General features: G+C 44.7%; 1 protein-coding gene across 1 annotated transcript in view; it reads right to left on the bottom strand.

The window, feature by feature from the left end:
• The window catches only part of LOC111969103 (tight junction protein ZO-1), a 160,234-nt gene that overhangs the window by 35,090 nt on the left and 108,819 nt on the right, over positions 1-16,325 (bottom strand). Inside the window, 8 exon segments of the mRNA XM_070445395.1 lie at positions 1,687-1,823; positions 8,926-9,067; positions 9,334-9,502; positions 10,388-10,494; positions 10,813-11,137; positions 11,331-11,433; positions 11,613-11,737; positions 14,547-14,603. Of these exon segments, the coding sequence (XP_070301496.1) occupies positions 1,687-1,823; positions 8,926-9,067; positions 9,334-9,502; positions 10,388-10,494; positions 10,813-11,137; positions 11,331-11,433; positions 11,613-11,737; positions 14,547-14,603 (1,165 nt within the window).

The following is a 16,325-nucleotide window of genomic DNA, read 5'->3' as shown; positions in this document are numbered from 1 at the left end:
TCTGGAGCAGTGAAAACACGTTCTCTGGAGTGATGAATCACACGTCTCCATCTGCCAGTCCTAAGGACAAATCTGGGTTTGGCGGATGCCAGGAAAACACTAAATGCCTCAATGCATAGTGCCGACTGTAAAGTTTGGTGGAGGAGGAATAATAGTCTGGGGCTGTTTTTCATGGTTCGTGCTAGGTCCCATAGTTCCAGTGATGGGAAATATTAACGCTACAGTATACCATGATATTCTAGACGATTCTGTGGTTTCAAATTTGTGGCAACAGTTTGGGGAAGGCCCTTTCCTATTTCAGCATGACAATGCCCCAGTGCACAAAGCGAGGTCCATACAGAAATGGTTTGTTAAGATCGGTGTGGGAAGACTTGACTGGCCTGCACAGAGCCCTGACCTTAACCCCATCGAACACCTTTAGGATGAATTGGAACGCCGACTGCGAGCCAGGCCTAATCGCCCAACATCAGTGCCCGACCTCACTAATGCTTTTGTGGCTGAATGGAATCAAGTCCCCGCAGCAATGTTTCAACATCTAGTGGAAAGCCTTCCCAGTAGAGTGTAGGCTGTTACAGCAGCAAAGGGGGGACCAACTCCATATTAATGCCCATGATTTTGCAATGAGATGTTCGATGAGCAGGTGTCCACATACTTTTGGTCATTTAGTGTATTTTAGTGGCCACCCTCTTCATGTTGGAGAGAAATTTTTTAGTTTTAAATTGAATTTCCTGCAAATCTACACATTTTTGACATGGGGTGTAGAGAAATCTTTGTAGTTTTAAAGCTATTTTCATGCAATTCTATATATTTTGCCATTACTTATGCCATGTTAATATATTTGAGTGAGAGTGACTAACAAAATCAAATGGGGGCCTCCTGGAGGTCAGGGCCCCTGGTCACGTGCCCTGTGTGTTTGGTCGGTATTCGTTTATGACAGTGGAGGCTGGTGGGAGGAACTATAGGAGGGATGACTCATTGTAATGTCTGGAATGGTGTCAAACATGTGGTTTCCATATGTTTGATACTGTTCCATTTATTCCATTCCAGCCATATCAATGAGCCCATCCTCTTATAGCTCCTCCCAGCAGCCTCTGGTTCATGATTACAAGTTTACTGTAGACAGCTGGCTAGACTAACTTAGCAATAAAAACAATTGGTAGCTGACATGGCTAATTGAGTGACTGTCAGTAACTGACATGGCTAATTGAGTGACTGTCAGTAACTGACATAACAAGAGAAAAACTGCTGATGCACAACCAAATTTTGAAATTGCACCTTGTGAATTATACTATTCTAACTCTCAACAGTAAGCTCAGTGTTCATTAAAAAAAATATATATATAAATAAAAAAAATAATATATATAATCTATCTATATATATATATAGTGTTTTTACTCTGACATGTCACAACCCACCATTAACATGTCCGTGACCCACTTTGGGTCGCGACCCATACTTTAAGAAAGGCTGCACTAGAGGAATGGACTAGAGTACTATGAACTGGGCTTTTCTGATATGTGGGACAAGGAGTACAGAGTGCATTCCAATCCAGGGCGGAGGAGAGGGGGAAGCAGAGAGGGATAGGCACAGTACAGAGGAGTGTCAAGGCCTGTTTTGGTTCAGGCAGTTAGACAGGTGGAGGCAGCTGTGGAGGCAGCTGTGGAGGCAGCAGGGGCCCTGACTGACCTGGCAGCGGGGGCAGTTTGTCCTCCCTGGCCAGTGGCTGGTCGCTGATGGCCTGGATTAGGGCCTCCTGGGAACCTTTAACAGGAGTCGACATCACCCCGGGCTTGGAAATCCTCTCCTCATCTCGACTTCTGTGGCTAGAAAAAGAAACAGTTGATTATTTATTTTGGGTTTGTTCATTATTTCCTTTGTAGGCCTACCCTGTGAGATGAAGAATGGTAGCAATTATGAAGAGAGAATAGAAAGGTGGATGGATGATTATTATTKTTTTTAAATATAGGAGACAAAACAATGTGGCACGCCCTCTGCACCCTCTCCACAGAGAGCTTCCTACACAGGCTGCTTGGAGAAGGTCCTGTTGTTTTATCCCAGGGACGCAGCTACAGTGACGGAGTGTGTGATCTGTGTGTGTTGTTATGAGAGCGTCGTGTTACTGACATCACAGCGTGGAATGAGTGATAAGGCACTAGGAACAGTAAAGAACGGCCAAAACAGTAAGCAGTTAAAAKGGAGGACGGCCGTCTTCGACTCAAACTATTTGAACTACACGTTTATAGGGTCAGACCTAGTCTCTGCTGGCCTCGGTTTCACCTCTGCATCAGCAGCAGAGCAGACTCCAGGTGCTTTCAGCTGTGTGGTCTACAGACTGTCCTCTCAACCCTACAGTATCACTGACAACCACACAGAGACCAGAAACACTACTCGGTCATACCGAAGCAGACATTTTTTTATTTAAATGTTTTGATTGAGAGCTGTGTGCATTACAAATGATTCATTCCATTTCCCTTCTCAACCTTCTAACCAAACCACAGCAGTAGTACTGTATACCTGCCAGAGCCAGTCCCAGCTCCAGCTCACCACAGCCAGGCACTGAGTGTTCAGATTCAGATGTGTGAATGCCGTGCTCCGTCTCTGCAGCTCTATTCGGCTGCTTCTTAGAACAATGGGTTCGAATTTCAGCCTGGTCACATGACCCCGAAGCTGGCACAGCACTCCAGCCAGCATCCAGCAGCTTTTTACACGGGAGGAACGTAGCGGTAAGCTACACTACAGCCTGACTGTGCCACCATCTTACACCCAACACTCTCCCTCCCTCAAAAAAGGACTTTAACAGGATAACATGCACTCACTTCCCAAAGACAAAATCAGAKTCAAAACAGCAGCAAACCACAAAATATTAGCTTGAAAAGTGAAATGGGGACCCTTGCCTTTCTAACATTCAATTTCCTGTCTTTGTGAGAACAAATGAAAACACTCCATCAAAAATGGGGAAACAAATGYGGGAAAAATATACACACATTTCCTAGATGCAAAATGCTTCTTTTTTAGTTGAGTCAGTGACATTTAAGATTTTACTGTGTAATTCACAACACATCGACTTCATTTTCTCCTCATATTGAAAAAAAAATGGAGACTACCTTTTTATAATCCATATCTATTTCATACTTTGAATGAAAACTACAAGTGACAAATTGCAATTATTCAACAGTGAAACTCCTGATAATGTGTTTATAGTTCAGAGTGCATTGGGGACTGTAGAAATAAAGAGATATTAAAAAGGGATGCAGTACATGCAGAGCAGTCTGCGCTGCAAGGGATGAATTTCAACAAAGCTGTAATCGCCTGTCTGTCTGTCTATTTGTCCGTCCGTCCGTCAGTCAGAGAGGGCCTATTGGCCGGTCCTGGCAGCAGCCCTTGTCCCCGTCCTAAATCTCCCGTGCCCTCCCTCCCTGCCCTGGGCGGAATGGCGTTAAGAGGCAACACATCAACTAAACATAAATTCCTACSTAGTGCTGTCCTTTTACCTTGCCTCCCTCCCTCCTTTCTCTCTCTGCTCTCCTTTTCTAAACACAACAGTACACAAGGACCAAAGCACAAATCTGCAATCTGTTTCTTATTTCCTCCTGTGGTGTCAATCTAAGGTTACACTGTATACATGGACATCTCAACCCAATAATCTTGTTGTGATAAAATGTGTTTTGCATCATGGAAAGAGGGATACTTTTATTTTGTAATTCCCACAGACCACTGTCGTAACAACCGTCTATAATGGGACTGTTGCACAGCTTTATTTTGTTATTTGAGGAAAATCCCTTACAAAACTAAATGCAGGAGGCTAACTAACACTACTTCACAGTTCAATGAGGTACTCTCACAAATACTTTTTTCTTTCACCTTTATTTATACAGGTAAGTAAACTAGTCAAGTCTTGGTTACAATGACGACCTGATGGCATATTAGGGAATGTTTTCTCACAGGGACAAGAGAAACATTTAACTATAGAGAAAACCTCAACTATGTGAACCGTCTGATTCTGGGGCAAATCTCTGTGGGAAGTGTGTCAAATTCCTGCCTGGCATCCTACATAGCTAATACATACTGTGATGAGTCCTGCATGCATACTGGTCTGGTTATAGCCAATCCCTGCTGACACTCACCATTTAGTCCCTCTTGCCTGACATTCATAAAGTGCAAACAGAGTATGGCTTCGAACTAGACTAGCAACATTCAAACCAAGTGCTCAAGGCTCATCAATACAAAGCACAAGGTTCAGGAATACAACATGTATTATGTTACTCATTGTGTACGTACACAAAGACTAGTAACACCAATTCAATATCCCCAAACCTAAAGGCTAACTCTGGAAAGAAAACAAGTTTATTGAGCTACATATAAGTACTAACCTAAACTCTAGGATGGTCTCAACAACAACTGGCAGGTTTTTTTGTGTGACATTGTGACACTTACAGTGGGAGTATTCTGTGTAAGAATGTCCCTGCGTTCCTGCATTGAGACAAGAATTGTTATTCCACAGTGTTGTTGACAGTCACATTGGGGCTGATTTACGGCAGTTGGTTACTGGAGTGGCTTGGTGACAAACAGGCAGCTGTAAATCACTAACAATTGGTCCCTCCAGATATCTAGCATCTATCTAGCCAGGCATTCATTCCAGCCTCTGATGACGAATTGACTTTAAAGCCATTACACAATTTTCCCATTTCAGATCAATGGTACAGCTGCTTATCTGCATTAACGCCATCATATCAGGATGTCTACAAAACACTACAGTACAGCAGCACTGAGGAGGGAGCTAAAGACAAGGTACAACAGGGGACTAGGGGATGCTAAATCTATGTGAGATCTCTGTCAAATAAATAGGACTGTTCACTGTGATTCAAAACGAACACACAGAACCAATGCTTGCAGAATCTGAAATGAGTAGGACATTTTCAGGTATCTGACCCTCCATACATGTGCTCTGCAGCAGAAATAGCCACACCAGGAGAGGACATGGTAAAGTTTGGAAGCAGAACACTTGACTTCTGTTGTGTTTCGTTTTGAATCCAGGGCTTTCTTTTCTACAGAGCCTCTCCTCCAGGGCTCAGAACCTTCCGCCAGAGAGAGAGAGAGAGACACACACACGAGCTCCATCTGGGCAATCCATCCCCATCCTGGTTAATTGCTGTGATACGGCAGGCCGTGTGATCACAAACCAGCAGCAGCCTTTCCTTCCACAGCTCTATCCCTCCCTCCAGCCCCTCTGGCGTCAACACGCTACATAGTCAGTCTGAGAGGAACTGTCAAGCCTCGCTCTGTAAAGGCACCTCATCTACTGGTCTACTTCTCTGTCTAGCGACTATCTACTTAGCTACGCAGGCAGCTACGCAGGCAGCTATGCAGGCAAGCCAGTCGCCACTGCTACATGTCTGTCAAAGCCAGTTACTGCATCTCTCCACTGCTTTCCATGCAAACTTACTTTAGCCTCCAACTGAAGAGATGGAAAGAGAAAATGTGCAACAGAGGAAAGAAAACACAAGACATTCAATTGACTGGGAAAATGGAAGAAATGAAGCACATGTTAATATTTAGACAGTTTATCAAATATATAGTTAACATTGTACTGACTGATGCTCTGGCCCATTCCAGGCTGGTGGTGGGGGGTTTCTTCAGGTTCTGATGAGTTATTATGGACACTGTATATAGGGAGACTATATGGGGAGCTATAGGGAGGGGTGCAGGGGACGGGACATCGATGTGGAAAAGCATCAATATCCTCTCCTCTGGCTCGCTGTGACCTCTGACCCCTACAGCAGGTCATTATGGGACTGCTGGGCTTAACCTTTCTAGGACACACGTTCCGCTAGCGGAACCCCCCCACAACAAGGCAGCGCGGGAAATTCAAAAATATTATTTTGAAATATGTAACTTTCACACATTAACAAGTCCAATACAGCAAATGAAAGACAAACATCTTGTTAATCTACCCATCGTGTCCGATTTCAAAAATGCTTTACAGCGAAAACACAACATATGATTATGTTAGATCACCGCCAAGTCCAAAAAAACACAGCCATTTTCCCAGCCAAAGATAGGAATCACAAAAAGCAGAAATAGAGATAAAATTAATCACTAACCTTTGATGATCTTCATCAGATGACACTCATAGGACATCATGTTACACAATACATGTATGTTTTGTTCGATAATGTGCATATTTATATCAAAAAATCTCAGTTTACATTGGCGCCATGTTCAGAAATGCCTCCAAAATATCCNTCCCTCCTTTCTCTCTCTGCTCTCCTTTTCTAAACACAACAGTACACAAGGACCAAAGCACAAATCTGCAATCTGTTTCTTATTTCCTCCTGTGGCATCAATCTAAGGTTACACTGTATAAATGGACATCGCAACACAATAATCTTGCTGTGATAAAACGTGTTTTGCATCATGCAAAGAGGGATACTTTAATTTCTTAATTCCCATAAACCCCTGTCAAAACACCCATCTAAAATGGGACAGTTGCACAGCTATTTTTTATTTTGTTATTTGAGGAAAATCCCGTACAAAACCAAATGCAGGAGGCTAACTAACATTTTCACAGTTCAATGAGGTACTCTCACAAAGACGTTTTTTATTTCACCTTTATTTATACAGGTAAGTAAATTAGTCAAGTCTTGATTACAATGACGACCTGATTGCATATTAGGGAATGTTTTCTCACAGGGACAAGAGAAACATTTAACTATAGAGAAAACCTCAACTCTGTGAACCATCTGATTCTGGGGCAAATCTCTGTGGGAAGCGTGTCAAATTCCTGCCTGGCTAATACATACTGTGATGACTACTGCATGCATACTGGTCTGGTTATAACCAATCCCTGCTGACACTCACCATTTAGTCCCTCTTGACTGACATTCATAAAGCGCAAACAGAGTATGGCTTAGAACTAGACTACCAACATTAAAACAAAGTGCTCAAGGCTCAGGAATACAACATATATTATGTTACTCATTATGTATGTATACGAAAACAAGTAACACCAATTCAATATCCCCAAACCTAAAGGCTAACTCTGGAAAGAAAACAAGACAGAAAGAGCGATGTAGATCAGTAGTACTAAACTAAGAACTAGCCTAACCTCTAGGATGGTCTCAACAACTACTGGCAGGGTCTTTTTGTGACACTTACAGTGGGAGTATTCTGTGTAAGAAGGCCCCTGCGTTCCTGCATTGAGACAAGAATTGTTATTCCACAGTATTGTTGACAGTTATATTGGGGCTGATTTACGGCAATTGGTTACTGGAGTGGCTTGGTGACAAACAGGCAGCTGTAAATCACGAACAATTGGTCCCTCCAGATTTCTAGCATCTATCTAGCCAGGCATTCATTCCAGCCTCTGATGATGAATTGACTTTAAAGCCATTACACAATTTTCTCCACTGCTTCAAGTGGGTACTACGTTTTCCACGGAGTTGTTGATTTGCCATTCATCTGATTCCATATGGGCTGACAGGGCTTGGGGTTTAGACCCAGAGCATTGAGGAGAGACCAGTACCGCTACGAAGTACCAACCAACCGGCTGTCAGTTTTCCCATTTCAGATCAATGGTACAGCTGCTTATCTGCATTAACGCCATCATATCAGGATGTCTACAAAACACTACAGTAGCACTGAGGAGGGAGCTAAAGACAGGTACAAACACAGAGTGCTCAGCAACTACAGGGGGCTACGGGATGCTACATCTATGTGAAATCTCTGTCAAATAAATAGGACTGTTCACTGTGATTCAAAAAGGACAGAACCAATGCTTGCAGAATCTGAAATGAGTAGGGCCTTTTCAGGTATCTGACCCTCCGTACATGTGCTCTGCAGCAGAAGTAGCCACACCAGGAAAGGGCATAGAGGACATGGTAGAGTTGAAAGCAGAACACTTGACTTGAGTTGTGTTTCGTTTTGAATCCAGGGCTTTCTTTCTACAGACCCTCTCCTCCAGGGCTCAGAGCCTTTCCGCTCGACACACGAGCTCCATCTGGGCAATCCATCCTCATCCTGGTTAATTGCTGTGATACGGCAGGCAGGCCGTGTGATCACAAACCAGCAGCAGCCTTTCCTTCCACAGCTCTATCCCTCCCTCCAGCCCCTCTGGCGTCAACACACTACATACAGTCAGCCCGGCTAACAGCGCCAAGCCTCCTGTCCAATCTGAGAGGAACTGTCAAGCCTCGCTCAGTCAAGGCAACTCATCTACTGGTCTACTTCTCTGTCTAGCGACTATCTACTTAGTCAGCTACGCAGGCAGCTATGCAGGCAAGCCAGTCGCCACTACTACATGTCTGTCAAAGCCGGTTACTGCATCTCTCCACTGCTTTCCACACAAACTTACTTTAGCCTCCAACTGAGGAGATGGAAAGAGAAAATTGTGCAACAGAGGAAAGAAACAAGACATTCAAATGACTGGGAAAAAGGGGGAAATGTTCATATTTAGGCAGTTTATCAAATATATAGTTATCATTGTACTGACTGATGCTCTGGACCATTCCAGGCTGGAGGTTTCCTTTAGGTTGTGATGAGTTATTATGGACACTGTATATAAGGAGACTATATGGTGAGCTATAGGGAGGGGGGCAGGGGACGGGACATCGATGTGGAAAAGCATCAATATCCTCTCCTCTGGCTCGGCTCTGTGACCTCTGACCCCTACAGCAGGTCATTATGGCACTGCTGGGCTTATAGAGCCACACATTTCTGTTCTATTCATCCTGTGTCTTCATTATCAATTGATTTATACACAGCCCTCTAGAAGTGCTGGTGATTAACACTAACTAACCACTTATGGGCTTTAACATGATGCATTTAACATGATGAGTTGCAGCGCTGTTCGTGTCTGTGTGATATGTATGACAACTGTGTTTCCCATGACGATTGTGTAATATATGTGTGTGTGTGTGTTTTCTTTACCTGCCATTGCTGATCTGCCGTGGTGAGTGTCGGGAGGGGTCCGAGGGCTCAGACCGGGTAGGGGAGCGGGATCGGCTGCCCCGTGCTCGATCATGGGATCGACTGGAATGGTCTGATGTCAATGAATGAAGTTCTGAAATGTCTGTTAGAACAAAGTGGTGTTTAATATGGCGATTGAACCATGACAAGTAAACTAAGGAAAAAAGCAAAGAAAAAAAGAAGAGAAATCAATAGAAAAAGGGTTAAGTAGTAAGTTTTCCTTTTCAGATATCTCTGGGATATTGCACCCTCATAATACCATGCCATATTGTGAGCTAAACAAAACGGTGTTAATCAATATGAGGTCGTTAAAACACGAGATTGATTGAGGTTAACGTCCTATAGAGAACGCACAGAGCTCCATCTCACCGTCTCGGTCGGAGTTGTTGCAGGAAGGAATGCTGTCGTCCATATCGGGGATGTTGAGCAACGTGGCTCTGTCGTCTCTCTGCACCACCATCTTTAACTTGCCTTTTGACCTCTCGATCAGCTTCTTAGCATCTATTAACGACAGGTTCTCGGTCACTGTCCCGTTAATCTGGGAGAAAAAAAGAGGCTGTTTAAGGAAGGATTCATTCTCATCATTGTACAGTTTAACTTTGGACTCGTGCAACAGCACACATACACCAAAGCCATACAGTACAAGACCTATAATGACGTTTAAAAATGTATGATATGTTTTAGCAAATGTTCCACATGCACAGTGCTTTACGTATGGTCACTTGCAGTGAGACTGACCATATCATATAATATTGCATAAAAATGAAATCACCACTCCCTTGTTTAAAATGTTTATATGGGAAGGCTAAAGTCCCACAACCACATGTTATCCCTCTTTCTTGTACACGCTTTCATAGTTACTACACTTGGAAGACTCGAGTTCTATACAAGGAGTCTKTTTTGAACATAGTGAAGTGGACTAAAACAGTCAGAGTCCAGGGTGTACCTTCTTGTGATGAGGTAAATCTTTCCCATCAGCGACTGACTAGTCAGGAACAAAAGAGAGTGATGGAATGCATGGAACGCCTGGCCCTGCTTGAGGACTCAGTAGCATACTAATGAACTTTGACGTCCCATTACAGGCATCTCTCTCAGAGGGAACATATAAACAGCGTGGCTAGAAGTCATAGTGAAACGGCGTGTTGTGTTGATGAAGTCAGTGTAAAGGTATGACATTGTACATCCCTCCCCTCTCTAACTCTTTGTGAGGCCCTGGCAACCTTCCAATATTTACACTAGCTTACTAGTGAATGCATGCCCAAAATATTGCCTCATGTGAAGTGTTATGCTTAGTATATTTCTGCTCTGCATCTCAGCTCAGTGTCCGTTTCTTTGTGTGCCCGTCCCAGGATTTGAACCGGTGACATTCCCACTCCAGGTCATCGTCTATAACGACCAGCCCCATCATGTCTCTGGTTCTCACCTTCAGCACCACGTCTCCCTCCTGGATGTTTCCGTCCCGTGCTGCCAGGCTCTCTGGGGAGATGTCCTTCACAAAGATGTGGCTGGCCAAACGCAGACCATACTCTACTTTAAACAACAACAACAAAACAATATTAGCAAAGTACTGTGCAATACCACACCTAAAACTGTAGGGTCAAACTGACAATGCAAAGGAAAGAAAATCGGGCCTCCCGAGTGGCGCAGTGGCTTAAGGTACTACACTGCAGTGCTAGCTGTGCCACTAGAGATTCTGGGTTCGAGTCCAGGCTCTGTAGCAGCCGACCGCGACAGGGAGATGGGGCGGCGCACAATTGGCCCAGCATCGTACGGGTTAGGGGAGGGTTTGGCCAGCCCAGAAAGAAATCATTCATGCTGAAAACCTAAGCTGGACATTGCGGTGCCCACCTTCATTCTTGCGGGACTTGACAAGGGTGACTTTGGCGGGGCGGGACGGTGTAGAGGACCCTTGGGATCGGCCGGAGCGGGGCGAGATGCTCCTCTCTCGCGAGGCACTATGTTCCCGCCGGCTGCTGTTGCTGCGTTCACGCTCGCGGTCGTTCGTCCGCCTGCTGGCCGTGCCGCCGCTCGCCGCTCCGTAGGCGCTGGTGGGCCCGCTGTGCTGCTCGCAACCATCGTCTTCATCCGTGTCCTCTTCCTCGTGCTCGGACATAGTCTCCCTGTCCCCCGGGCGAGACACCGGGATCTGAACCTTCCGTTTTCTTCGGATCGTCTGGGGGGGGGGGGAGAAAGAGATAATCATTCTCAACCACCTCAAATGAKCTCTTATCAACTCAATGAAGTGAGAAACGTGTCTAAATCCCTGGGGTGGCATTCATAGAAGAGGAATGTACTTGCTGAGGACGGAGGACCATAACGTTAAAGTTAGCCTGCTGTCCATTCCCCTGAGGAATACAACAACTCACTATTTTTGCGTTCTTTCCACTCTTCCGAAGCTGCTGCACTGCGTACGCATGCTCTACGTTGTCCATGGACACCGCGTTGACCATTACCACACGGTCATTTTCCCTGGAAGGAGAAGAGAAACAAGGACGCTCAATCACGGTCAGGATCTACATTGACCACTCCCAAATCAGGACCATAGCGGTAACATATAGGGCTGGTTACCCAGACACAGATTAAGCCTAGTCCTGAACTAAAAATCAGGCTCACAGAAAATCTCAGTTGAAATTGTTTTCTGCACTTACGATAAGAGTCCTTCTGCTGGGCCTCCCTTCAGGACGTCGGAGATGACAATGGAAGTCTCACCACTCTGGAAGTGAGGGTTGTCCCGGCCCCCTGAGATGGCTATGCCGAACCCAAACCCTGGGGCCTACACACATCACACACACACACACACACAACAGAAGTTGGAGAAATGACGTCTGGGACAACAGTGCATGTTTTCTTCATTTCATCCATCTGGGAGTTTTGCCTGAATGCACTTGATGAACATAATACTGTACACAGTAGAAGGATACATACTTCCTCAGTTCAGTTAGTATAGCAGATTTAATACATAGGAAAAAAACACAGCTACTCTAAACTCTAGTCATTTTATTTAAGCACAGTCAAAAGCTATAAACCATCCCTTCATGTAGCCTAGATACAGCAATAGGATTAGTGTGTGTTATGTCCATGGTTGTCTCCTGAGAGAGAGCGAGAGGTGTCTGGCACAGTGATCTGATCTGCTCTCAGGTCTCTCTCCTCTCTAGTCAGTCTGTCACCTCTGACTGTAGCCTCCATTATCACAGCCAGCCTGACTCTGTCCTGACTCCTGATCTCCTGACAGATGGCCAGGCCAGGACGCCACTCAGGACTGGAGATTGAGAGGAGAGACACTTATAGTAACCGTGGTGGTGATCCGCTCGCTGGCACAACCACACATTGACAGCATGCCTCTAGCCTGGTCCCAGATCTGTTAGTGCCGTGTAGCCAACTCCTATGGTTGTTGTTATGTTATTAAACATTGCACTCCTCCAGACAGCCAATGAGATAATCCCAGTCAACAATTTGTCTACACGTCACCTGAGGTTTCACTAGTCTAGTCCTGTGAGTGTATGTCATTGAAAGGTGTAAACACCAAAACTGTTATAACATGCTTTACTACAGTGCAATCATGGGGTAAACTAATMTAAGTGGTAGGCCTATACCAGTGTAAGTGGGATAATAATATGGTGTTGTAAAGGGAGCGGGTGGTGCCAGAGTTATGCCTTCACCACTGTCGGGATTCTACTCGTTACAGTAGTTGTTCTGCTTTCCAATGCTCTAGTGAAGGGGTTGTTAAACTATTTTAGCCTGGGACCAAATGAGAAATTCGGTGTTTTCCTGGGACCAAAGCTCCTGAAAAAGGCCCCCGAGGGGGCCCTAAGCAAGATTTGGTTCGGGGGCCCACCTCACCTTGCGGGCAAAACATTTTTAAAAGTGAATTTTGTGTAATTCTACACATTTGCCATGGGGCATAGAGAAAACGGGTCTGCTTTGAAGCAAGTTTCATGCAATTGTACACATTTTGCCATGACTTATGCCATGTTGATATCTGAGTGGGAGTGACTAACAAAATCAAGGCTTCAAATATGCCTGTAACCGGCAGCATGCCGACCTGTTCCCTGTCCTGTCTCTTAAACAATGACAATACAGGGTTCTTATACCCCTACCCATAGTGCATTTGACCAATGAAAACAAGGCATTTCACACACTGATCAATTAACATTCAAAAGACATGAATTACAATCTAAACGTCCTTCAGATCATAAACATACTTGAATATATACCAGCACATATCTCAATAACTGTCCTAAACCATGGTTAATGAATAACTAGACTTTGGGGATATGCGCCCTAACGCACCCCACCTGCCCTTCAATTCTCTGAACAGGAAATGAACAGAACCGTCTTCAATAAACGAGGAAATACAAGGTAATCATACACATTTCTGACGATCTACCTTCACATTTTAATTAGTAAACAATATRACATTGTACTTTTGATCACTTAATGTATGACCAGAAACAGCCTATATTCAAACCGGGAGATGCAGCACAACAAGAGTTTTCCTGCAGAACTAACAGCCGGCGCTCCCAACTCACTCTAAACACACCGTTTCTCACCTTTTACAGGTGACCAGCAACAATCAAGAGGACATCTCTAACCCACATTATTATCAATAAATAAATGMGCTTCTCATCAACCGTAAATCATCGTCAGTGTGTGGTTATTCATCATTTCTTTAATTCAAGTGATGGGGGATATGGGACGATCATCACAGTGACATGACAAGAGAAAAACTGCTGATGCACAACCACATGTAGAAATTGCACCTTGTGTATTTTACTATTCTAACTCTCAACAGTAAGTTGAGACCCAGACAAAAAAAAGTATTGGCAATTGGCAACATAGTGTACAATGGTCAGTGAACTTTAATTCTAATTWAAAAAATTATGAAATCCATGGATTTAAAAAAAAAAGACAAATATTTATATAGGGTACTAATAGTGATGGGCAGGGGGAAAAAATGCTACGGTTACATATCCGGATATTATTTTTGACCACATATCGTATCTTTTTGACAGTTATCGCAATAGTATTTTATTTGGTTTAGTTATTTTTGCACACTTTCATTTCCATGATTGATCACATGTTTTCTCATGGCTTTCTCAACCCTCTGCAGCCGACATATGGTAAGCAATATGTTCAGAACATTGAATTGCAATACAAATCACAGTATCGACTCGCAATACATATAGAATCGTGAGAATTGCAATACATATTGTATCTGTACCAAAGTATCGCGATAATATCATATCGTGAGGTCACTGGCAATTCCCAGCCGTAYGTACTCACATAGACCAGTTCATGTGTAGTCTACACAACATACAGTATTCCCTGTGATCTTGGAGTGTCATGGGGCTGGCTGCCAACAGGAAGAGAAGAGAAACACACAGGAAGAGGACGCTACATAGCTCTCTCTTCCTCACCGCAGCTTCCTGACATCTGTATGCTGGGCCCATTGTGTGTTCCATCAGCACACTTCCTGATCCTGCAGCTGGCCTTCCCGGCACAGAGAGAGGGATGATGATGTAGGGATGGAGAAGGCTACATAGGAATGGAGAGAGAGAAACGGAGATAGGTAAAACACTTACTCTGTGAAGGGTCACTGTGTGCTGTTCCCATATTACAGTTTCCTCCATCGCTGTGCTCTAAGACAGGGAGAGAGGGAGAGAAATGTCACTATCATCATTAGGGTAATGAGGGTACGTGGTTAACACTATGATAATGAGCATTCCGAACCAGGGTAAAAGTCCACAGGAGGTAATGTATGCAGCGCCAGGGTAGAAAAACGATACTCAAAAGGAAAGGATTTTCTTTTAAAGGCTGACAGAGAGATTGAACTTTTGGTAGACCTCGGAGTGTCTCTGGGTGGCTGGATACTCAGTCACGGTTTTAAAAGCCTATCATGTGCTCACTCCGTTTGCAGAGCACTTGTGATGGTCTGGGTTTCATGCTGAGAGGAGAGGAGGCTGCCTGGAGGGCAATGCTCTTTACTGGGTACCCAGCGGACTGACAGAGAGAGGAGAGAGCGAGAGAGAGCCTGAGGACCATTATACCCCAAACACTGACTGAACCACAGACCACTGGGACGTCACCACTGCAGTGTTACTTAAACAACAGCACGCACATGCGACACACCAAACACACACACACCCACACACACACACACACACACACACACACACACACACACACACACACACACACACACACACACACACACACAACAGCAGCTTCGCAACCGTTGGTTCCCACATGTCCGTGTTACTGCATCACTGGGGGTGAGACAGACCCTGGAATTGCTTGCACTTTTGTGAGTACCAATGTGAAGTGTAATCTGCACACATTATAGACGTGTGTTGCACAGAGTAGACAGCCCGCACAGATTCAATCTGGTTCACAATGCAAGTGAACGTTTGTTTGCTATAAAAAGATGGACAATCTTCAGTTTGTTTTAAAGGTTCATCCTAGGTGAGCAAGGTCTACCTGGACCTCAGTGCTGCCTGCCAGTGTGGATTAAGCTAACAATAACACTACAAAAGAAACACCATTGACCAGACAGACAGTGGTGGTGGATTCATCACACAAACAGGCAGCTCCCTCCCTCTCTGGGTCTAACACTGTCCTCTGTCCTGTCCTCCCCACAGTACTGCTCCACCCGTGACTGCGCTTTGGCCTGCAGCTTTAAATCACCGCTCTGCACCCACAAATCCACTTTCAGAAGTCTGACTGATGCACAACAAGCCCTTCTGGTATCCAGGCATTTAGCTGTAATGATACAGCTGCTCTAATGCAGAGGAGCTGCGCTGGAGAAGAAAAACAAGCAAACACCTAACAACATTATGACCAACCTCCTCTTCATCATCACAGTAATCATCATCAGGACTATTACGGTCTGCTCTAGACAGTTCCATGTTTAGTCTGGCTAATGCTGAGTGGACCTGGTGAAGACAGCACAAATATGAGTCCCAGGTATTTGGTGCTGGGCCCAGAAATGGAGATGTTGGTTTGGGGGAGCTGAGAAGCAGGGTGTAGACAGCCATGGAGTTCACAATAAGTGACACAGCATAGCCTTCTTTCATACTAACATGTCTGGAATGGCCAAACTGGGAATATTTTACTAATATTATATGAGTAAGAAGTTACAGGATTAACATGACCAGCAACATTTATTTTTCCTCAGAAATCCTGTTTGACTCAGTTTGAGTGTTGTCAGGGTGTGGGTAGGAGAAGGGCTAGTGTTGTCAGGGTGTGAGTACAAGGGCTAGTGTTGTCAGGGTGTGGGTAGGAGGAGGGCTAGTGTTGGCAGCGTGTGGGTAGGAGAAGGGCTAGTGTTGTCAGGGTGTGTGGGTAGGAGGAGGGCTAGTGTT

Source organism: Salvelinus sp. IW2-2015, linkage group LG10, assembly GCF_002910315.2.
Source record: "Salvelinus sp. IW2-2015 linkage group LG10, ASM291031v2, whole genome shotgun sequence".
Taxonomy (NCBI): Eukaryota; Metazoa; Chordata; class Actinopteri; order Salmoniformes; family Salmonidae; genus Salvelinus; species Salvelinus sp. IW2-2015.
The sequence above is the reverse complement of the archived record's forward strand: the minus strand, read 5'-3'. Positions and strand labels throughout refer to the sequence as shown.